The 17,678-nt window shown below is 31.8% G+C and overlaps 1 protein-coding gene across 1 annotated transcript in view; it reads right to left on the bottom strand.

The window, feature by feature from the left end:
* LOC121377366 overlaps positions 1-17,678 on the bottom strand; it is a 49,678-nt gene that overhangs the window by 5,420 nt on the left and 26,580 nt on the right. The window contains exons 4-5 of the mRNA XM_041505342.1: positions 9,164-9,484; positions 7,361-7,415 (exon numbers count right to left, since the gene is read on the bottom strand). Of these exons, the coding sequence (XP_041361276.1) occupies positions 7,361-7,415; positions 9,164-9,484 (376 nt within the window). The remainder of the gene's footprint in view (positions 1-7,360; positions 7,416-9,163; positions 9,485-17,678) is intronic.

Raw genomic sequence — 17,678 nt, 5'->3', positions numbered from 1 at the left:
TATACTAAAACAAATGTGTAGCTTTTTCTATATCATTTCCTATTAGCTGGAGCCCCAGTGAAAAGCAAATCATCACGATTCTCTAATATCTTATTCTTGTTAGTTGTGATGCCATTCTTCTCCTTACCTTCTCAGATATCCATCCCAACCTGGTCCAGATACCTCTAAATATGGTAGACATAATATTAAAATAGCTAACGTCAATGTCAACTCACTAAGGAATTCGATAGACCTAATAAATACTGAACTTGGTGATTGTGATATTATATGCGTAACAGAAACCCGATTAAGTAATAATGTGAATAGTTCTGATATAGCAATTGATATCTCTTAAATCCTGAACCATTCCGTAGAGACAGACAAAATGATAATGGGGAAGGAATATTAATAAATATTCGAAATAACTTAATTGCCAGACGCTTTAATGACCCTCTCTTCATGGACCTTGAAGAAGTATGTGTAGAAATCAATATTGGTACCAATAAGTTTCTCCTTGTATGTGTATATAGACAACCTAATTTCAGAATATCATCCTGGGACAAAATTTATTCATTAATCGGTTAATGTACAAATATGTTTTCTAACATTATCATTGTAGGTGACTTTAATGAAGATCTCTTAAAAATACATCGCAATCACCCTTTTGTACGAACTATTGACAAATATAACCTGGAAAATATAATACATTAACCTACAAGAATCACCCCTACCACATCAACGCCATTAGACCCAATTTTATTAATAACATTGGTCTTGTTAGGAATAGTATGGTGCTGCCAAACTTTTGTAGTGATCATTGTCCATCAATTACTGAAATACACTTCAGTTCACTACGTGAAAAGTCATACACAAAAACAATATTAGATTATGAAAATGCTAATTATGATTTAATTACAACCCATTTATTACAAACTGACTGGGACCAGAAACTTGATAACATAAATGATATTAATCTATGTAGTGAAATTATCAATAACATACTAAATCACACAATCAACAAATATATTCCAGAGAAGATTATTCGCCTACGTCCCAATGATAAACTCTGGGTAAATAAAGATATCAGAAAAGCCATTAGAAAATGCAACCAATGTCATAAAAAAGCTAAACTTAAAAATAATCCTTAACAATGGAAACAATTCAGAGAACATCGTAACAAGGTAGTTAATATGATTAGAGATGCCAAACAAAACTATATTACAAAATTACTAAATACACTGATAGACACAACAACTCCCATTAACCAATGGTGGAAACTGGCAAAATCCATTAGCAAATTCGGAAATAAAAACAAAGTATCAAGCCCAATTATCGATGGTAATCACCCTCACTTTCATCCTAGAGATAAAGCAAGTGATTATTTGCATACATATCAAGAATCGAAAAAGAACCCTAATATACCCAATATTAATCCACTGTTCCCATATAAATAATCTAATATTGTAATCTCAGAACAAAATGTTCTTGATCAGATTAAAACTCTTAATGTCGACAAACTGCCGGAACCTGACAATATGTCACCTAAGTTAATAAAATCCATTTGTTGGTCCATTGTAACATCACTAACCAATTTTTTAAACAAATCTCTCTCACTAGGTTGTGTGCCAAGGGACCGGAAGTGTGCCAATGTTTCATCCATATATAAAGGTAAAGGTGATATTAAGAGTTCCTCAAATTACATACCAATATCTGTAACAAATTGCTTTGGCAAAAATCTTAGAAAAAATTAGATTTAAAAACCTTGATAATTATATTAATGATCATAATATTCTTACTAATAATAATCAATCAATCATGTTTTAGATAAAACAAACCCAAACATTCTACAACTAATCAGCTACTAATTATTTATGATACTATAATGAAAAACCTAGATAATGGCAAGGACATAAGATTTGTATTCTGTGATATTACTAAAGCCTTTGATAGGGTATGGCATAAAGGTTTAATTTTTAAACTACTAAAATATGGTATCTGTAATAATCTTCTTAACTGGTTCAGCAGTTATCTGTCCGAAAGGAAACAAAGAGTAAAACTTGATGGTTACTTCTCAAATTGGAGGAATATCAATGATGGAGCACCACAGGGATCTATACTTGGGCCATATCTTTTCTTAATATTCTTAAACGATCTAGTAGACAATGTATCTCATTATAGTAATAAAATACAATTATTTGCTGATGACACTTCTGTTTATTGCATTGTCAATGGTCATACTTCTACAGCCGAAACTCTAAATGAAGACTTAGAATCTATACATGAGTGGTCAGCCAGTTGGGGAGTTGAATTTAGTATAACTAAATCCAAATCAATGTTATTCACAAGAAAACCACATATTGATATTCCTAAGCTATATCTTAATGGGATTCCTCTTGATAATGCAACCTCCCACAAACATCTAGGGCTTACTTTAAACTCCAATGGACAAACCATATTAATGACATATATACTAAAGCTTGTAAACGACTTATGTATGTTGTTATGTATGTTAAAATATAAATTAAATAGAAACTCCCTAACTAAACTGTATGTTGCATTTATAAGACCAATCTTGGAATATGGTAATACACTTTGGTATAATTGTACAACAGAAGAATCCAATACAATTGAGTCAGTGCAACTTGAGGCTGCCCGTTTCATTACAGTACATTAATTCTAATGCATAAAATACTTAAAGTCGAAACACATCAATATCTACTGGATGAAATATTACTATATGTTAATCCCAATAATCGTTTGACACTCAGAAATCAACGTCCATTCACTCCACCAACATGCCATACTGATTCATATACAAACATGTTTATTCCTAATATTTGTTGTTATGGAATGATCTTGACATTTCAACTCAAAATGAACCATGTCTGCGTACCTATAACATTTAACAAAAATGGGAAATCCCAATCCTTCATCTACTCTCTATCTTTATGGTACTCGAAATTGTAACATAATCCATTGTCAGGTTCGTAACTTTGCTAGCAACCTAAATTATCATTTATTTTTAAGCCATCTTTCTGATAACCCACGCTGTGCATGGGGAGATAACTGAAGATAATTTTCATTATGTTTATATCTGCACTCTGTTACTCAGACAAAGATATGATTTATTTGCATCCTTAAAAAATTACCTTGATATCTTAGACATTGATCTACTATCAACTGGCTCAATAAACCTACCAATTGAAGAAAACTATTTAAATTTTAAAGCAGTACATAAATATATAGCTGAAAGTAAGAGATTCGAGTTGAACTTACTTGTTGTTCTGATTTTTACTACCCCATATAAGGTTAGCTCGAACAAAATGATCATTACTATCATATCTTTTCTCGACTATCCCATTTCTATTCTATTTACTTTCTACCTTTTATTACTATGTATTAATAAATATTAATTATGTTAAATAATTTATGATATTGGACATTATGTTATTATATTTTATGATATTGGACATTATGTTATTATATTTTATATATGATTATGAATATTGATTATTGTCTGATGTCCATCTTGTTTAGGAGAGCACTTATATAGGCTCTGCCTGTTGTGCAATCCTTTTGACTCTTTTCTGATCAATAAAATATCAAACAAAAAACCACCAAAACCCCCAGCAAGAACTTGATCCAGAAAGTGAAGATATTAGCAAATTTAATCTATTGTCATTTGCTGACTAACATATGTCCATAGAGCACTTGATCCATAACGTGAAGACATCAGCAAATTAAATCTGTTGTCATTTGTTGACTAGCATATGTCCATAGAGCACTTGATCCATAACGTGAAGACATCAGCAAATGGAATCTATTGTCATTGCTGACTAACATATGTTCATTGCAACATTACTAACATCATCCTCAAATAACTAATTATCAATTTTCTATGCGGTACAGAGAGGGATGTTTAACAAAACATGAGCAATTTTTAATCTGTCATCTGCTGCTGACTACAATGTGGTTATGTTGTTATTTTTGTAAAAAATATTTATTGTCCCCAGAATATAGAATAATGGTGTCAGGATCGGGGTGCCCTGAGCTCACTGTCGCACAATAGTATTTTACATATGGTATGCATATGTTTATACACATACATATAAATGTCTAAATATGTACACACAAATAGATATAAACAACTGACGTTACGTACATTTTTTTGGGTTAATATTGTGTTTGTTTAGTTTTGTTTTTTGTTGTTAATATTTTTTATTATTATTATCTGGGGCCCAAAAGGAAAGAAAAAGAAAAGGAAAAGATGTTATGCACGGAGTTATGAAAAGGTATGTGAAGGAGTAGAAAGTGTGAAGAAATAAATATAACTCAATGTTTGATAGATTTAATAACCTTTTATTATGTTTCAAATAAATATAACTCAATGTTTGATAGATTTAATAACCTTTTATTATGTTTCAAATAAATATAACTCAATGTTTGATAGATTTAATAACCTTTTATTATGTTTCAAATAAATATAACTCAATGTTTGATAGATTTAATAACCTTTTATTATGTTTCAAATAAATTATACCACTGCTCCCATTGCTTCTTAAAATCTTCATAATTACCATTTATAAATGAGATACATTTTTTTATTTTGCAACTTTTTCTTTAATATGTACTTTTAAGGCAGATAAGTTTATTATTTTTTTTGTTGTTGTATTTTCATGGTATAAATATAATATTTTATTTTAATATTAACCAATTTATTGCATGTGTATTTGTTTTTTTAGACAGGCTCAAAAGAGCAATATGTTTATCTATATGTATGCACTCTCCTATAGTACTGAATATCCAATTTGTAATATTTTTCCAAAATTCTTTAACATGATAACAATAACAAAATAGATTTGAATTAATACAATGTATTTTATATCAAAAAGTGTTCGTTGTGAGAAATCTGTCTGGAATTTTGTAATGAAACCAGGACATTTAAAAGGTATATTCAATTATATTGTAAATTCTAATTCAACTTTCATATAAGCCTTTTTCCATTGGTTAATTTTTGTGATAAATCGGACGGAAGATGTACGCTGTCATGGGGAACCAGGATTTATCACGATGACAAAATTCCGAGAACTTGTCCGATATGCTGCCATTTAGCCTTATGTCTGGCGTTTTCGTTAGTATATTAATTCCGCGTCTTCCAGTATATTTACAGGCCTGTGAGCCTTTTTTTTTTTTATCACATTAATGTTTGCCATTGTAACCAAAATCTGATATAGAGTTTGTAGGCCTACCTGATCCGTCAGTGACCCCCACCCAAAAGTTGTTCCTACGGGCCTGATTTAAACGTCGATATAAATAATAATTAAAAAAAAATATTAACTTCAGATGAAAATGATGTTATTGTTACTATATTTTGTTATTATTTTGTGCCATTGTAACTTTTAACACTTCATTAGCAGCAATGAATGTGCACCCACCCCAAGTAAGGTCTGGCTACTAATCGATCGCAGCAGTCATCAACATATGTCTTCTGGTATGCTCTTCTGGATTATGTTCTCAAACGGGTGCAAGCAGGTACATCAGAAATAATTATATCGCAATCTAAATACCTTATTTTTGTTTCGAACGTCCTCTTTGGGACAATAAAATTGATAAAGACAAGATGGAAATGACTTGATTTCTTAAACAGCCAACGAAAATATTTATTTTAGTGTATCCTGTATTACAATAAATCATGTTCAAAACACAGACTACAATACTAATAAATTTGCCTTTGGTTCGCTCCTAAGTCAGTTACGTCATGTGAAGAGAACGAAAAACAAATTATGTCGTACTTTTACTTACTAAAATCGTTTTCAATGAATATCTAAGTAAGATAATTAGGTGTTTAATATTTGTGGAATTTCTTTAACAAAAACACAATAAAACTGCTTACAGATACTCCTATAGATGTAGTATTAGAATAGGAGAAATATCACTGTGTTTCGTTGTTAACTATAAAGATTTAAAAAAAAAAAATTGGATCTAGCGACTCGACTTCGTCTTGTCCCTAAATCAACATTTTGTGATAAATCCTTATAGTTAACAACGAAACACATTGATATTATCCCCTAAATATGTTACATTTATTTTTATATTTTAATTGAGACTTTGGAATTGCTGTGGTGTAGCATAATAATTTATATATTTCTCTACATCCCGTTTTTTCTTCAATAAGTTGTTTTAGCTTGTGAGGGTAAACTGGTTTATCATTTGTAATGGACTCGTTTATCCCATCATTATATTTTCCATATACCCCCATGAAACATTTTACTGCATTAATAAAAGAGGCATACTCTAAAAAGTTAGTTTTTATATTAAAATTTGCTATAAAAGTCGCATAAATTTACAAATCCTCCATCAGTATTAACTAAATCACTAACAAAAAAACCCTCTTCTTTTTGTATATTTAAAACATAATAATAACAAGATATATGCTTTTTTTTTTTTTAAATATATATTTTACTGTTAAACCAAATGTTTATATTAGTTATCGTTTTTATTTTCTATTGGATGTTTACATTGGATGTTTGGCCAGTTATCAAGAACATCTTCCCAAAACGAGTTGGTAATATTTTTTATTTTTAAACTAACAAAATGATCGTCATATATAATTAGTTCTTTCATCAATATATATGTAACTGACGAGAAAAGACATGTTAATTGTGTGTTGATTAAAAGTAACCTTCTTATCCACGTTGACTTTAATAATGTATATATGTAGTTTAATACTTTTTAACCACTCGGTTTAACTTTGTCAGGTTTATTTTGCCAAATGAATTTGTATAATTGTTTATTTAAATTTCCAACTAACTGTTCTCACGAGGATGGTAGCGAACTTAACACATTTGTTATTTTTGGTAATATTAGTGATTTTGACTCCATGCTTTCATTGCAATTTCTATTTCTTCTAATTTGGGCTCAAAATTTTATGTAATAATATCTTGTAAATTTAAAGAGAAATTAATATCTAATAAAGTCAACTGAGTTGAATTCCATTCATTCTAGCTTCCATCTAGAATGATGAAACACTGCTTTTGAATATTTTGTTTTCTGTCTATCCATAATATCTTTGATTTGGAATACTTTTGTTTCAGACCAGATATTTATTTTTAAGAAATCCAGTGTAGTATACTAGTAATGTATTGTACAGAGGATCCATCTAATATAAAGGTGTCGTCGGCATATTGAGAAATTAGGAATTCTTCTCCATCAATATTTATACCCTTAATGTATTTATTATTACATATTAAAATTGCAAGTATTTCTGTGCATATTGCAAATAATATTATGTAAGGAGATAATGGGTCACACTGTCTACACTAGCATATCGTAATAACAATATAAAGAGTATATGTGTTGATTATAAACAATATGATCTTACATGGCAATAAACTGCAACATGATGGATGTATTTGACGGCAGGCAGGAAACAACACCTGAAAAACACAATAGAAAGTGTGAATTTGATGATTAAAAAACAACAACAGAAAAACAACAACAATAATAATAATAATAATAATAATAATAATATTAAGGGGACAAACCATTATCAATCGCAATTTCATGAGACGACGCGACTGGTTTGTTGGAAATAAGATGACTGAGTGCCCAGTGTTTATCTTCTGTGACACGGGAGTAATTGTTTATACTGTGAATGTTCTTGTGTGCTGGCTTCTGCAGAATGTCAGTGATATATACCTATTCCTAAATAAATGTCTGGTATAACTGACATTGATACTATTGATGCCAGAGACACGCATGCTGTTATTTTAACATGTTGCATACAATGTAGATAATGATCCTGGGACAAGTGGAACGAAAAAAAACCCCGTGTTTTAACCCTTTTGACGGCCATCTTGGATTTGGCCAGCTGACGACGTTTGCCCACACTTTTCAGAGTCACTCCCGATACTTTTATTCAGAAGGCTTTAAAGATATGAAAAACGACTTCAAACCTTTGTCCCCATAAATTGGTCACAGAACTGTATTATTTTGCCTCTGCATGTACTATAATGCACCTGACTGTTTTTGAACACATGTTTTTAGTTCTAATTAAAACATTGTATTATTTACGAAATACGGATTTGAAGTGAAATTACAGAAAGATATGTTAAATTTAAATTGTGTACAAAGCCAACACAATGCTGCAAAAAGTGATATAAGTTTCTCGTCGTTGAGTGTATCTACATGCATGCTTGTTCTATCGCAAAAAACATGTTCTGTTTCTTGACATAGAAAAATAAGATTTGAAATTTGTTTCTTTTCACAGGTAATTTACGATCGCGATGTTAGAGCAGACGTATTGTACATATTGATACTAACTTAAGGTTATTGTAAGCTTTGATTATTTGGTAAAACGGCTGTTGATTATAGCAAAAAAAAAGAGAAGAAGTTACGATCGCTATCATATGCATTTAAGGTGATTTTATCGCTAAGATTTCTTTCTTTTCAGCATTAATTTAAGGTTGCGACAATGGAGAAGACCTATTGTAAATATTGATACTAACTTAAGGTTATTGTAAGTTGAGATCATTTGGTAAAATGGCTGTTGATCGTAGGAAATTGGTTACGATCGCTACAATAGGCATTAAAGTTGATTTTATTGCTTCATAAAACAAGGCCATGGTTGTAGCTGATTAAACTAACCATGCATTAGTATGATGTTTTGTTTTTGGATACCATTTGTGTAAGTTAAAGTTTATTTTGTTTAACTATACGACTAGAGTACATTGACTTACCAATCATCGGCTACTGGATGTCAAACATCTGGCAATTCCGACTTCTTGTCTTTAGAAGAAAACCAGTACATTAGCAGCATTTATTTACACTTCCCACATACAGAACAGCACATAAATACTAGCTATTGGTCCGAGGCTGAGAACGTATTGTCTATGATCTAAGAAGATCTGTGGAGTGCTCTGCAGTCTTATCTAGATCCCTCCCCTTCATTGTATAAATAAAAATGTCTGTTAGGATCACATTACAGATGGATGCATTAGGTTGTCGTTATTAAATTTCATTTTTTTTTTTTTTCAACTGCTATTTTGTATTGATCTAATATTTGGTATCTTTATGATATTCCAAAAGAAAAATTTCTCCTGATAACTCCATTGATGCTTCTGTCAGTGAACAGTTTACAAAGGGAGTCGGAAATATAAGAAAACAAAAAGTAGATGTACTTTACCCACGCTGGGCTTGTAACATGTATCTCCTTTGATTCCACTAGTACATTTCCATATCCCTGCATCTCTCTCGCTGTCGAATGCATGTATGGTCAGAGTGATTTTATTATCAGCCGTGAACTCAGCACTGTAGTTCCCGTGCGAACGGACAACATGACATTCCCTAAACGCTATGTCACAGGACGCTATTTCTGGTGTTGGACCACTCGGTGAATACAGAACTATTTTTGTAGGTTGGACTTCAGCAGTAAACATACAAGTCAAATGTGTAGTTTGTCCAGCTGAGGTTTCACCCGAACAATTGATTCTTATCTTCAAGCCAGCTGTAAAACATAAACACGGCACTACATTTATTGACATTTAAGCAAACGTACTAGGGTGACACATCATAATTGACGTATGCATTCATAGTCATCAAACAAAAACATTTCAATACCAACTTTACACAGACAGCTGTCCAGCGTTCAGAAAAAACAAAACAAAAACCGTTAAGCACTAGTTTATTTTTATGTATCAGTAAGAACATCCAAAATGATATCATTCGAGTTCGACATCATTTCCATTCAAAACGACACTGCATCACATATTCTTATGTCATTTGAATATCGGGTAATGGCTGACTGGAATTAAAGGTGTGTTTACAGTTTACAAAAACATGTTGTATTAAGACTGGGATTATATTAGCATTGAACATTTTTTTCTTGTTTGGTTTAAATGAATAACAAAGGTCACACGTTGGTTTGTGGGTTGTTATTTTCAACTCCAACATGTAAAGATAAGTTATGATTATAATACAAAACTTCCATTCAGATCTTCCAGTATAGTTTGTGCTGTATTAGAGAACTTCAAGGTGTGTGAAGAGAATCTGTTCTCCTCGAGTCTATCTTCCAGTAAACCTTGTGTCTTGTTGGAGAACTTTAAGGCATGTGAACAGAATCTGTTCTCCTCGAGTCTATCTTCCAGTAGACTGTGTCTTGTTAGAGAACTTCAAGGCATGTGAACAGAATCTATTCTCCTCGAGTCTATCTTCCAGTAGAGTGTGTCTTGTTAGAGAACTTCAAGGCGTGTGAACGGAATCTGTTCTCCGAGTCTATATTTTATAACACGTATCCATGTCATGAATTATATCAAATTGCTCGTTACATATTTAATTAGTGTTTGACACTACTTGGTTTGATTGGCAAGTCACTAAGTGGATACCACGGCAGATGTCAGGACACCAATTAACTAATTCTAATTAATGCACTTGTAAACATAAAGATATAATCCGTATTGTTATATAGTTGACGTCATCGTGTCTACCGAACACATTTGTAAAGATAAAATTTGTATACAACTCTTGAAATAGTTGTGACACATCCGAAATGTTGTGTCATAAATAAACTGATCATCAGACAAGCATTTTGCTTGTATCGTAATTTGTTTAAGTTTACTACAATGCTCAGTTGCCTTGATATTATTAGGGACGTTTCTTCTCCCCAGTCAGATGTCTCACTGTTTTACACACCTAGATCTGCACCTATATATATATTGGATATAAAATCTTTACAAGCCTCCCATTCGCCACCAGCCCTGTAAATTACTTACCGTTAAGTCACGAGAAACTAAACCTTTTGACGACCTACTTCAGTTGAGTTATGAATATTGCAACACAGTGAGTAACAGATAACAGACAAACTAGTTTAAAATGTACAATAATTCTATAGCTTGTATTGCCATAATAAAATATGTTAGCTATTGTTGTAAAAAAAAAAAATTCAATGGTTTGTTTTAACTCGAATGATCTGTTATTCACGGTGATCTGTTATTGTTAAACTGGCAGTACTATGGCACTGTACATGAAATGTAGTATAATTATTTATGTGTAGAACTATATAATTATAATTGTTTCGATCAAAACATTCATTTAATGTTAGATAATAAATCAAACATAATAAATGTTATTAAATTATGTAATCTGAAATGAAAAGTTGATTGAAACATGTAAGCAGTTTTGCGTTAAAATGGGAATATGTGACATCTTTGTAACTCCGTGAAAATTAATAGGCACCGTATCGGCAATTTCCGTAACAGCATTTCTATCAGAACACGTTTTACGAAAACGTGCGACAATTGCCGATTAATAACTAATTATTGTTTTGCTGACAATGGTCAACTTCGATGTTCTTTCATTCGGACGTGACGTTGGTAAACGAAACTGCCATTTCATGAAAATTTGCGAGGAATCCAGTTATGTTCCAAATTCAAGATGATTGTATTTTGGCGAAGACTGGATCGACTACAAAATGTGTGATTCGCGCATGCTCAGTTTAGTCAGGATGCGGTAAGAGAAAAATTGCATTGCATACTCTACATGAATGTGGTATGATGGGGAGACCAAACAAGTTATTTGTGATACAGTTGTTTTCTAAACAAGCCTGTTTCTTCTGTAACATTTGTGCTAAATAAATTTTTAAATTCCAGGTGGTCCGACGTGTGTATGTATGTATCTGTGTGTGTGTGTGTGTGTGCGTGTGCGTGTGCGTGCGCGCGTTCTTACCAGATTGTTGTCCATATTGTCAATACCAATCATCTATTAGGCATAAAGATTGTATTATGAGCATCTAGGGAAACACACAAAGCTAATAATCTCGTTATCATATAACCTCAAACTTCATACATCAAACTTGTTTTTGTAAACTGTATAAGCAACTATAATTCCAGTCAGCCAATACGCGTTAGTAAAATGACGTCAAACTATGTGACACCGTGTCTTTTTGAATGGAAATGGCGTAAAACATGAATTACGTCATTATAGATATCCTTACAGAAAAATAAACTAGTGCTTAAGATTTTTTATTTTGAGAACGCTGGACGGTTTTCAATGTAAATTTACTATTGAAGAGTTTGGGGCGGGGGCGGGTTTTTGTTATGACTATGAATGCATACGCCAAATATAGAGTGTCACCTTAGTATGGTTGCTTAAACATCAATAAACCTAGTGTCGTGACCTCGTTTACTTTACATTTGCAAACTTATCAAATTTTGAAAGTATATGATCTTATGATATATATATATTGACGCTAACTTCTATTGACGCTAACCTGAACGAAAAAGCATGACAACCAACGTGCAACTTAGCACATTTCTAAAATGGAACACTGACCAAGTTTTTTTTGTTATTTTAGGTTTGTTTAATTTCGTACAACACAAGTAATGATCGCGAAATTTATTTTACACGGTCGTAGTTTTGATAACGTACAGGAAAATAATAGGTTAGTTGTCCAGTAATTCTATGATGTGTATAACGCTTATACATGTTGATATCAAAATAAACGCGTACACCAAGAAAAAACTAATTTAGTAAAGCAGGTTTTGTTTTGGCCAGTAGCATAGCGACGTATTCGCAGACATGTCTACTTTCTGTTTCACAATACTTCCACGTGATTTAAAGCCAAGGACACTGACCTTGGTAGAGTCGGATTTCTAGTACATGTGTTCGGTTGACGGGCACCTGAAATAAACATACACCGATTTAACTTCAACTCAGTAATTCGAATTTCCCGAGTGCAAAGCATGTATATTTTAAAATTAAATTTACATTATGGTGGTTTTGTTGGTGTTTTTGTTTGTTTGGTTTTTTTGTTGGTTTTTTGATGGGTTACTCTGATTCGAGTTAGTAGTATAATAAATGACGTTTAGCTACAGTACACCGACAATGAAAGTTAATCCTATTATGCAAAAGGTATGCTACATTTTTGTGCCTCTACTGTATTGAATAGTATTCATAATACATTCATAACAGTTGTAAATAATTTTGAGTATATAAATTTTGTTAATTTAGAATCAATTCATTTAAACAATTATATTTTACAAACTATGCGCAGGTATGGACGTAATGCCTATCAATATTGACATCAAGTGTGAGCGATGTGTGTTGATAAAATGCGGACCGGACCAGAACGCTTGACAAATTGAATTTTTCCTTTAAAAAAAAAGATTAAATTAAGTGTTCGGCAACTGTGCATAATTAAGAAACATATATTTTGTCATGTAGTTGTCTTAAAAATGGAAAATGATGAACTGCACATGCGCATTACGATACTTTTTGCAAACGCATGCGCCTGAACGCAGTTAGAAACGTCGCACATTTTCCTGTTTACTGTAGGATGTTTCACTTTTGTTTACTAGAATGGATTTGTTTTACATCCAAATTGTTGATTTTTTACGTTAAATGATTAAAATCTGTTTGAAAAATGTAGAATAATATTTCCGTAAATATCGTATTCGTGTTTTTGTTGTTAGGTGAACGCAATTTGGGACGTCGATGGTATAACGTGTGCGCGTGTAGTATTAAAAAAAACAAATATATATATATATATATATATATATATATATAGCGATGACGGCTCTATACAGGACGTTCCTACACAGGGCGGTCTAGTATTTTATATACTTAGATATGGTGGAAAAGACATTAACAGTAAAAATAATAAATATATATGTTGTATAATACTCAATGCGTTCGTGTTGGCACTGTATAAAAACGTGTGCATGGGTACACTTTGCCGCATAAAAACTCAACTTTGCCACCCAAATGTTTTTTATGTACGTTTCCCAATTAGATAGACATTAAGAAAAATGCAACAAAACAAATTCTGATATTTAAAATATTACTTTACTGTTAAAACAAACTGATACGTAATTTCAAGTCACTCAGTTGGTCGCTTATAACCTGAAGCCAGTCAGAGACAAACCAGGTTTTTGGGACCCTGTCGATCGTCGCGCCATCTGGAATAGAGTTATCTCCACCTGTTTCAGCTAAGACGCTCATTGGGTAGAAAACAATAGATATTGACATTTTCTCTGTTATGACATTATTATTTAATATCATATCTTAATGATCATAACAATTAGTAGAAACATTACTGCATCAGTTAATGTCTATAATAGTAAATATTGTGCAGAAATCATAGGTAACCATTCTGATTTTAAGTAATTGAAAAACAATTATATTGTTATTAATATTGTGTGCTCTGGTAATCATATCATGATGAATGTAATAACCCTGTGCCATATGGTTGTTATACTTTTAATTTCTTTTTAGATTAAATGATTTACAAACAGGCCTACTGACATTATTTGTGTGAGAGTTTTACTAGACATTTTAAAGTTAGAACTCTTAATAACAATGCCATAGTTGTTACAATGTCAATTCACATTCAGTTCACAAGTTTGTATCCATGGAGAAATAGTATTCTGCGATGAATACCAAAATTATTGTACTTACGCTCATATTTTAAATAAAACAGAATAAGCACAAACAAATCAGTTTCAATTCTTTAATAATAAATAGTCAACAGATTATCATGATTAAAGATACCGGTAATGTAGATAGGACAGATTCAGAATTTTAATGCAACATAATATGCATATAATACATAAGAAATCGATAAATGTTGTGTTCATGGTGTTTCTTTTTGTTCTGTAAGACTGCAATGACCCATTGCTTCATCTTTGAGAACAACCATCATATTAGTTAAATTAGGATATTCATTTTGAAAACACAAAACATTAACTCTTAAGATATTTAATTTAGAAATCATTACTCCTCAAACTTAATTATGTTCATGGGTGCAATTCCTCTTAGTCTCTTACATCAAAATAAACTATTGCATAATGGAGGATTTTTGTTTTTCTGAACACTGGACAGCTTTCAGTGTAAAACTGCTATTGAAATGTTTTTATTTGATGACTATGAATGCATATGTCAACACAGAGTGTCACCTTAGTACGTTTCCTTAGATGTCAATAAATCTAGTGCCGTGACCTCGATTAATTTACATCAAATTTGCAAAGTTTTCAAATTCTTAAAGGAGTTGATATATATACTTTATGTTTCGATGTTCCATAATTGATTAAATAATCTTGTCTTTATAGTAATTTAACAAAATTGCTATAAAATGCATTTATACACTTATTATTACCTTTTTCTATTTAGAATGTGACATTGTTCTTTAAAATTTCCATATGTTCAGTTAGTGGTCTAATGTCTGTTTTGACGGCTACTTTTCAATGCATTAACCTACGGTTTTTAGACTACTGTTGTATCTACGCAGATCCTGTACAAATTGATAAAACAATATTACAATAATGGAAATGAGAGTGTATAAAAAGTAAAAAATAATCTGTTTGTCTCAAAGACGTCATGATGAGAATGACGTCAGGATGACGTTACGTCATCTTATTGTTAATTTGAAAAAGGCAATATGCCGAAACATGTCATTATTAAATAACTGAACTGTTGGTAGTAGTTTTTTTTTTTTTTTTTTTTTAAATGTAATTTTGTTATAATTCGACTTCATTAGAAGACTAATTACTACCATAATCGTATCTTCAGATCCAGTTCTACAGGTTATTTTTCTTATTTATACCATGACAAACAGGAATACTTTCAATATGGAACAGGAACTATTACAATTAGTCAATAAGCAGCTAAAGCATCACCTCCACAGTGAGTACCTTGATAAATATATTGAAGCTTCCATTATTTCGAAAGGCTTAAAAGTAAAATTAGCATCAAGGCTACACATTAACGAACAATCTTCAAGATTTGTCCAAGCAATTGAGAAAACTTTGGACGAAGCGTCATTAACAATTATCAAAACAATCGCACAATATCATTGCCTACGTGTACAAAGGCTTGAAAAAGACATAACCATTCTCCATGAAACAATCTTAAAAGATTTAAACAACGACAAGAAAACAATGTTCATGATTGACAATAAGATAAAATACAAATGAAAGGAACATACTGATTTCACGTAAAGAAAATAAGTTTACAGGCATGTTATCCAAACAACCAAAAAGCAAAGATGATGGAAGGACATCAACAAATAACGAGGATAAAAAAAAAAAAAAAAAAAAAAAAAAGTCGATCAAACACACATATTGAAGAATAAAAGTGGTTTTTCCCAGAAACCTGCTGATGCTAACTCTGGAACGCCATTGCTGTATTCGCAAATCGTCAAAAGAAATGTACCAGAACGTAATTGCTTAACTAACAAAAATGGCACACCAGCAAAGCTGCAATCTAAAGAGAAGGAGAAGGCAACAAACAACAAAAATAGGAATGTTAAAACATCACACAATGTTAAAAAAACCGAACAAAATAGGTCGGAGTGGAAAACACTTCTTCCCAGAAAAAGAAACAACAATCTGAAACCGATAAATCGGATACAGACGAAGGACGAGATAGTAGCACACATAAACAAAACCCTAATCAAACTAACAAGGTTAGTAGAAATCGCAGATTTATCTCCACCAAAAACCGGGCGAAATGGAAACGTATTAAACGCAAACATGACGAAATCAAAATGGCAAAGAAGAACATAATTAACATTTCCAACAAAAAACTAAACGATATAGAGTACAAACTTTTAGGAAAACGATTGTCATTTTGTCCAACTCCCAAACCCGCTAACCAAAATATTTTAGCGGGTGATATATTCAAATTCTGTAGACGTTTACGGTTAATAGAATATTTTGGCAAACAAAGACATATTACTAATGATAATGATGCTAATAATGATGACAAATACAAACTATTATTTTCCAAGTTTAGGCCACATTCAAGTTGGACACCACCTCCCGGAAGAGACCAATGTCTTGACATCTTCATACACATTATAACACAAAGCATATTGAAAGAAAATAACAAAAAGAAACATTTTGGAAATATATCAAAAAGTGAAAGGAAGGCTCTAAGGAAACTAATAATGGATGACTCAATAGTCATAAAAAAAGCCGACAAAGGTTTTACCATTGTAATTATGAACAAAGACAGTTATATTGCAGAAGTCAAGAGACAAACGATTTTACAAAAAACCCAGAAACAGACTTAACTGAGGCTCATATAAAAACTGTTAGCAAAATAATACATCAAATGCGCAATAATCAAGAAATTACAGAGGATGTATTTAAATGTTTAAAACACGAGGAACGTCAGACTCCACAGTTCTACATTTTACCTAAAGTACACAAAACTGTTAATAAAGACCTCCCTCTGGGATATCCAGGACGCCCAATCATATCCGGATGTAATTCACCAACAGAACGTATTTCGTGTCTCATAGATGACATTCTGAAGTCACACGTCGAAAAATTAGACTCATATGTACGTGACACATCGGACTTTCTTACAAAATTGCGTAATATACCAAATGTATCCAAAGAATCATTCCTCGTAACTATGGACGTTTCATCTTTAGATACAAACATTCCTCACAACGAAGGGATTGAAGCAATAGAAAGAACTCTAACTGGTGATAATTACAACTCCAACATACCCATTAAAACAATTAGTAAACTAGTTGCAACAATATTAGAATCAAATAATTTTCAATTTAATGGTGAAAACTTTATCCAAATACAAGGCACTGCAATGGGTACAAGAATGACCCCTAGTTATGCTAATTTATTTATGGGTTGTTTTGAAAAAGTTCTGCTGAGCAAATGTGTTAGATCGCCGCTACTTTG

Source organism: Gigantopelta aegis, chromosome 7, assembly GCF_016097555.1.
Source record: "Gigantopelta aegis isolate Gae_Host chromosome 7, Gae_host_genome, whole genome shotgun sequence".
Lineage (NCBI taxonomy): Eukaryota > Metazoa > Mollusca > Gastropoda > Neomphalida > Peltospiridae > Gigantopelta > Gigantopelta aegis.
Note: the sequence above shows the minus strand (reverse complement) of the source record. Positions and strands in the feature narration are given on the sequence as shown.